The sequence below is a fragment of the Etheostoma cragini genome, chromosome 21 (assembly GCF_013103735.1).
Source record: "Etheostoma cragini isolate CJK2018 chromosome 21, CSU_Ecrag_1.0, whole genome shotgun sequence".
NCBI classification, from domain to species: domain Eukaryota; kingdom Metazoa; phylum Chordata; class Actinopteri; order Perciformes; family Percidae; genus Etheostoma; species Etheostoma cragini.
Window position 1 is genome coordinate 19,276,613 of NC_048427.1, and position 8,046 is coordinate 19,284,658.

At 40.4% G+C, this 8,046-nt stretch overlaps 1 protein-coding gene across 1 annotated transcript; it reads left to right on the forward strand.

The window, feature by feature from the left end:
* The first annotated feature begins 748 nt into the window (after window positions 1-748).
* wbp2 (WW domain binding protein 2) lies at window positions 749-7,666 on the forward strand. The gene is made up of 8 exons (XM_034861396.1): window positions 749-1,011; window positions 2,080-2,188; window positions 2,417-2,552; window positions 2,918-3,010; window positions 3,138-3,284; window positions 3,400-3,522; window positions 4,605-4,681; window positions 5,961-7,666. The coding sequence occupies exons 1-8, from the start codon at window positions 950-952 to the stop codon at window positions 6,006-6,008; spliced, it is 795 nt and encodes a 264-aa protein (XP_034717287.1). The 5' UTR covers window positions 749-949; the 3' UTR covers window positions 6,009-7,666.
* The last annotated feature ends 380 nt before the right edge of the window (window positions 7,667-8,046 follow it).

Below are 8,046 nucleotides of genomic sequence, written 5' to 3' on the forward strand. Positions count from 1 at the left end.
AGGCATATTAACAACAATATGTGTTGAAAAAAATACTTTTACTTCCTTTTGACTATATATACACTGTATATATATCCATTTGTGGTGGCATTGTGGTAACAGTATGTCTTAAACAAAAAACTTTTACTTCCTTTTAACTCTCTATATTATCCTATTATAGGATATCGTATTATATTTATGTAGGCCTATAGCCATTTGTGGTGGCATAGCTAATCAATTCTCGGCAAAACAATTCATGTCATGCTTTGAATCAGACACCTTCTGCTTATGAATGTAGCCATGTACCAACTGTGCAAAGAAAATGAAATCTGTGTTCATATCTAGGTCTATAAAATGCTATATTTCTTTCTTTTTTATTTTGTTATTTAGACAATCAAGAAAATGCAATGTTTCGCCAAACGTTTATAGTATTTAAGTGCATTTTATTCTTGTGTTTTATCTATTTTTATAGTACTTTTTACCTTTTTATTCTTGTGTTTTATCCTTTTTTTTATTGTTTTTGTCTAAAGCAATTTGAATTGCCTTTTTGCTGAAATATGCTATACAAATAAAGCTGCCTTGCCTTGCCTTGCCTTAATGAACTAATATTGGGCGTACAGACATATTCATAATTCTTTTTTTTTTACCGTATTAGATATTAAGTTATTATTTTGAATATATACCCAAATGGACACTTTTCTACACGAGCCATAAAATCCCCTTTATCAGTCCACTGTTTGTTAGAGTTATATAACGGACGTGACTGTGTGGCGTCACGTGGTGGGCGTTCTAGATGGTGGGCGTGCCACACGTATGGCGGAAGAGCAGGTGCAACACCAAATCCAGCAGCATTATCACAACAAACGTAATCAACAGTGAAAGAAAGGCTGCCGAGACTGCAGTGCGCCTTCTGATAGAGACGCATAACCTTTAATCTTGTTGTTCTCGGAGAGTCCGAAGGCCCGTCGACATGGCTCTGAACCAGAACCACTCGGAGTCCGGCGGCGGAGTCATCATCAACAATAGTGAAAGGCAAGCGGGTGCAAAGAACTAGTTAGCTAGCTGCCATTACCTAGCAGACGGGCACGTTTTACGGTTTGTCCTGGGTGAACGTTACCCCAACCTAATAAAAAAAATGTCTTTCTGGTGTTCTGCTTAATTCAGTAATTTATTTTATTTGCCCGGAACACTAGCAAATTCGACGTTACGTTAACGTAACGTTACACAACAGCTAGCTAGCTTCGTTAATGTCATTCCAGCAGTAACGTGAACGTAGCTAGCGGTTGTGCTGGCTGTAGCGAGCACCGTGAAGCAGTCTTCTGTAGCTGTGTTTTTTTATTTGAAAAAAGGTAATTTAGCCGCATTTCAGAGTGGCTCATAACAATTGCAAAATCACTCCAAATATGTTACACAAATGCTTGATGGCACGTAACGTTAGGGCCACGTTAATTGTTAAAACGCCACGTTCGTTAATTCGCGTTGCTTAGCTACAGACTTGGGGTCTCAGACTCGTAGCTCCAACACAACCTGTTATATCATCACTGCAGTCAACCCATGGCATAGATAGACAGTAAAAAGAGTCAACCATAGCAGGCTTCACGCGAATATTTACTTGTTTTAAACGTTATATTTAAACAAACTTGTCGAGGGTAAAATGCTATTTTTAATTATACTGTAGCTGTAGCGTAGCTGTAATGGCAGTAACGATAACTTTCACACGTATTGTCTTATTCGGACCTGCTGTAAATGTGTCAACGTTACTAGCTAGCGGTATCAAACGTTTTGTCACATCCGGATCAAGTCAGGGCAGACGAACTCAGTTCAGAGTCTTCTAGAACATTCTGGAGAGCAATGCTAAACCCATTACGGCTAACCCAGAACCCCATAGCCTTGTCACTAGATGGCATATGTAACTGGACAGTTGCACAACAATCCAGTGATCTCATTTTGAAGCTGTTGAGTTAAAGATGTTATCATGGTGGGGGTTGTGTTGTATTTTTGTACATTTAAAATATGAATGTCATAGAAAAATAGTTTTTTTTATCATCAAAATGTCCTCTGATCTACTGATTGTGTTCTTGTGTAAATTTCTGTCACTAGTGTGTTGATGAACTATGATAACGTGGAGCTGGTTTTCTGTGACACGGACAGTCTGCCCGAAGCCTTCAGAAAGAGCAAGAAGGGCAGCATCTACCTAACTCCATACAGGGTGAGAGACATGACCTAGATGTCTTATTTGTTATTAAAACACAGCCTCACGCTGACATAATGCTTACACAATTTAAAGCAAACACACAGCCTGCAGAACTCTCGTTCCACGGATAAGCAGTTTAGGTTTAATGTTTCCCTAAGTTTTAAAGGTAGTAGGGAAAAACACACTGCTTTTTGAGTTCATGTGAGTGAGGATATGATGTTAGTTGCGGATATTTTCTCCCAGGTGATCTTTGTGGCCAAAGGGCGGGATGCGCTGCAGTCTTTCATGATGCCCTTCTACCTAATAAAGGGCTGTGAGGTCAAACAACCAGTATTGGGAGCCAATTACATCAAGGGGACGGTCAATGCAGAGCCTGGAGGTAAGTATACAGAGGAGTGTGTGCACGTACTGTCCATGTGTCAGTTAGGTTATACTCGTGATCATCATATATTAGTCTGTGTCCGATATATCTCATTTCCACCAAGCTGTCTGCTTCAGTACATTTTTTACAATTAGTGTTATTTTTGTGTTTCTATTGCGTCGTTGGTGACTAGGATGCAGAGTTTTAAAGCGTATTATTGCATAAAGAGCACTGTCTGCTGTGGAAACGCAAAACAGATCTTGGTACATGTCCATACGGTATTATGTACGCTTCTAAAGGTACTATACTAAAAGGGTTTGATGGCTTTAGTTTGTTCAGCACACAGTAACTACATGGGTCCCTCTTTGTGTTATCTCTCACAGGTGGCTGGCAGGGCAGTGCTATGTTCAAGCTCATCTTTGCTGCTGGAGGAGCTATAGAGTTTGGCCAGTACATGTTGCAGGTGGCTGCTCAGGGTATGCTTATTTAAAAAAAAAAAAAAATAATAATAATTTAGGATCTTGTTATAGTACTGTTGTGTTGGCTGATGGTCCTCCATTGTTTCTTCGTCATTGCCTTCTTTTCCTGCTTTGTGTCTTGCAGCATCAAGAGGTCAGCCGGTAACTCCTGGGTTCGGTGGGTGCCCCTACATGGCCAATGGGGCTTATTCTTACCCTCCTCCCCCTACTAACGGGATGTACCCTGCTGGACCTCCACCTGGCTACTCCTACCCCAACCCTCCTCCACCAGGTAGGGGCTGCAATAATGGCAGCGGCTATCATTATCGCCTTTATTTCTCGATACTAATCTCCTTCACCTCCTGGAAACGTGGTCTGATCTGCAGCTCTGTGCTCCTTCTATCCAGATGGATACTATCCCAACCCTCCAGCGTTTGATGCTTCTGCGGCCTACATACCTCCGCCTCCTTATTCTGCTCCCTTAGGTCAGCAGCCCCCGCACGACCCTGACCTCCCCTCCTCAGCAGCAGGTAAGGAGTCAAAGGGGCTCTGACTGATTTGTAGCTAGGTGGTGATCAGGGACAGAAATTAGCACCCACCCCATGCAAGTAAATTGTTGGCAGTGGTTTGTAAAATTGTCCGGCCATCCGTCCCCTTGGCGGACAGGACAACGCCCAACAGAAAGACATGTTTAGTTAGATTAGGGTAGGACTGAATGGAGCTACACATTTAAAAAGTTGCTTGCAACTGCTGTATGAAAAGTAACGCTATTGGTTAAACCAATAATAACTATCAATAAAAACATGTACACATAAAAACACGCCCACTAGTAAATGTAGCAACTTTCCTTTTGGTTTGTGTGTTGTGTGCATGTGTGTGTACAGTACCCTGCCACAGGCAGTACAATTATTCAGACCCTGGTGGTGGTCGTTAAAGTTTACTCCAGGTGTTGATTAGTCTTAATGTAAAGAAGGGGGTGGCTCAGAGTTGCTTTAGGGATCTTAAACTGGGAATAAATTGCATGTGACTAGTAATTAAAAAAATAAATATCTATTGTATTTAATCTAATTTTATATATATTATTGTATTGCAAAACCGTTATCATGTTGCTATTCATTGTTATACACTTCCTCATTGTCTCTCAATTTACTTAATTGGAGTTTTTGAAAAACAGACCTGCAATGCTGCTGTGTAGTAGTAGTAGTAGTAGTAGTAGTATAATGGAGTTCCCTTGCTTATCAACTTTTAGTGGTATCCTATCGTGATGATTTGATCAAACCTTGTTTAGGGCTCATCACAATACCCGAAGCCCAGCTTGAAGGTAACTAACATAATCAGTTATTGAAGGTTTTGACAGTTTTGTCTAATATTAAGCATGTCAGTGGATCACAGTTATTTGCATCGTGAAACAAACTAAATTAAGAAACAAAATAAAGCCTAGGATTATTACTCTTTTAATTATGCCTACGTGTCCTTGTTTCCCTCTCCTCATTACATCACCCTTTGTACCTCAGGCCTGATTGGCGTCAGCCATCTCGTATATCCCAGGGACAATCGTAAGACAATGTTTAATCAATGTCCTCCCGTCTCTCACTATCCGTCTCTTTCCCAGCGGAGGCCAAAGCAGCCGAAGCAGCAGCAAGCGCCAGCTGTGCCACGCTGCCGTCTACACATGTGTACCTGCCACAGGTAATCTACCCTCATCATATCACGGCGATAGGGCTGCACCATACAAGGAAAATATCGAATTGAGATTATTTTAACCGATAATGCAATTGTGATTTGACTCACGATATTGAAGGGAATGATTGTTTGATTCCGAATGATTTGACACGTATTTCACATCACATGTCAGTCAGTCTGACATATATTTCATTTGTAAAGAATAAATAACATGTATTTCCTGCTCTGCTTCTGGAAACAGATATGATGTAATCGCTGTAGCTGGTGTCTTACAAACAAATGATTTAGGTGAATCTGTGGTAAAATAAAATATATTGATTCTGGGGAAAAGAACTGATTTTAAAGATCATTGAAGAAAAAAAAAAAAAGCATCATGATACATATGGTTTTTGATCCCCCCCCCCCCCCAATAATTGAATACCTCTTTTGATAAATGAATAATGGTATAAATTATTTTCTTAACATCAATGCTAAAGATTTTCTGTTTCTAGCTTCCCAAATTTGAAGATTTTATGCTTTTCTTTTTCATATATAATAGTAAACTCACTACCTTTTTCAAGTTTTGGACTTCTGGTCAGCTAAAAAATTTTGTAATGTAACAATGCACATGCGAGGCCAATTTCTACTCTGCTGAAATGTTCTGCATTTGCTACAAGATAGACTACGTCCGGTTTTCTTTGCGGCAAGACAACCAAAGGTGGATCTCTCTGTATTTGATGTCTCTCAGCCGCCGGCCCTCTTTAAAGTCGATCAAAAACCCACTCAGATGTTGGCACTTCAACATTAAACACAACGTAATACATTTTTTAACACAGAGCACACTGGCAAGGTGTGTGGTTTCCAAAGTGCACTTTCTGTCTTTGAAGACTCATAAAAACAGCTAGTAGCACACAAACGGTATGATGGAAAATTTCAGTGGTTTTTAAACCGTGACTTTCTCAAATTGCTGTATACCTTGACACCGGTAACTGGCCCATGCCTAGTCCTAATAGGGATGGCTGATATTAGAGAGTATATCTCTACTGGCATGCAGGGCTTCGTCATGTGTCAAGGACATACTTGCTGTTATCTTGTCCTTTTTATGGTGCAAACATTTATTGGACTAATGTGGGGGAACTGTCTTCAATTGGAGTCGCAGACTCCGTAATCTAAATTCATTTGATGCAACAATGTATTTACATGGCGTTTTGTTAGTGACATGCTTTGTGTAAAAGGCCTTCAACGTGCTCAGAACTGATGACCGTGCGTGCTGTTGTCTCCAACCATAACTCTGCTCTCTCCACAGGACAAGCCCCCTCCCTACTCCCCTCCAGAAGACAAGAAGAACCAGTAGACCTGCTTGATCCCACCCTCGTACCTCTCCGTCTCATGTTCTCTCTATTCTACTGGATCCCCTCATTTAATTAACTTAACATCAGGAAGGTTTTCCTTTTTAACTTGGTCCCCTCTTTTTCATCTTCCTAGTCTGCTTCCAACACATTCCTTTTGGTTTCCCCTTTTTCTCATTCCATTGCGTTTCCACCTCAGCCCATACCTTTTTACATAATTAATATACTGTTATTATCTGTTTCACTTTCTTCCGTTTTTTCTTTACCTGATGGAAGTTAAAGGTATTTGTAGCGATCTTTGAGAGAAACGGGAAGGTTGTTTAGGCCAAAGTTGTAAGGGGTTTTGGTTTTATTTTCCAATGTGGTTGACAGTAACTTTGTAACCGGATTAGCTAATTTAGTCCCAAGATCCCCACTGCCATCCTGAACTTGAGTTATGTTTTGACACTCACATATAATTTTCTACAACTGTCTATTAAACTAGACCGAATCTAAAGATGTTACTTTGCTAATCTATTCAGAGGCAAGCTGAATGCAGTGTTTTATTTTTCTATTATTTGTGTGTACAGGCTTTTACTATGTGGACTTTTAAAATGAGATATTTTCTCACAACACTAACCTAGAGAAAAACTAGCTTTTGTAAAGAGAGCGATTGCCGCGTGACCTGGTCTGCTTCGACATGTTTTAGTGGATGAGAGGACCATAAAGATTGGAGCAGCGTTGAGCCCCCGCAGTAAATCCCTGATCCGAGGTTAGAGCAGTGTGGGACGGACTGCCAGGGAGGGATTATCTTGTATGTGCAAAAGCAGAGCAGTCACCCAATGATGTCACTTCCTGGTTTGCCTCTGAACATTCGAGAAAACAACCGGTCAGACTCAACACCAGCCTGCTTCACCTTCCATTCTTCTAATGTAAATTTTAAACGTAATGGAAACAAACGAGACCATTCGAGGTGGTTTCTACTTTCTGTGCTCGTGAGCTTAACTCTCCAGTTTGGGGTCAGTCTTTAAATCTGATCTGAGCACCTCGGTATTTGAGCCTCCGCTCTTCCTTCCTCTGTAGTCACTTATCTTTATACTGTATCTGTGGCACATCCGCGGCTGATTCTTTGCACTTTCAGAATGCTATGCATCGGGCTCCTGTTTGCTCTGTCATGGCTGTGTATTATTATAATAATAATAATAATAGTAATAATAATAAAGCTCTATTTATTTCAAACTAACTTATTGAATAATTCATTTACATTGGCTCAAGTAAGAAAAACAAAGCATGATCTCGACTAATGCATGTGTGCATTGGATTGGATTTTATTAAATGGATCTTGATTCATGTGAAACAGAACTGTCTTTGTCTGTATTTCTAAACTGAGCATTGCTATATCACACATTGATTGGTATTCTACTTTAATCACAGCATAGTGCATTAGCATTCATAACAAACATACTCCAGAGTCAGCAGGAAGGGGGGGAAGGGGTATGTTATATGTCTTTAGGCTTAAACAGCCCGGAAATGTGCTTTTCCCTTCTCAGTCAGTAGTCCACGTCTGCGCTTCTGGACATCTTGTCCACCGCAGTTTCCCAAAGACTGACGCATGATGTCCCGAGCCTCGAGTACCTCAACATTTCAAATGTCCCAGCTGTGCCCTCTTAGGGTGCTCAAGATTAAAAAAAGGCCAAAAGCCCAATAAAAACATTGTACAGTACAGCAGATCCCATTACAACATCAGTATCCCAGGTTTAAAACTGTACAGGCAGGGCGATTTGGGCATTCATGCCAAGATCCCAAGATGATTTTAAGCAGTGATTCATTTACATTTTTGTATTCTCAGGAGTGATGTACAGCCCACAATGATTTCTTTTTTCTTTTTTAACAATGTCTATATTGATTTGGGGTGTTCTTTTAACAGGACAATGTCTCAAGACTATACCCTGCAGTGGCTCTTTTCACCACATTATGAACTGGCTCTAATCCTTCTGTGGATTGAATTCTGCCCAGAAAATAAAATAAAATTAAAGTTTTAGAGCGGTTTGTGCACACATGAGT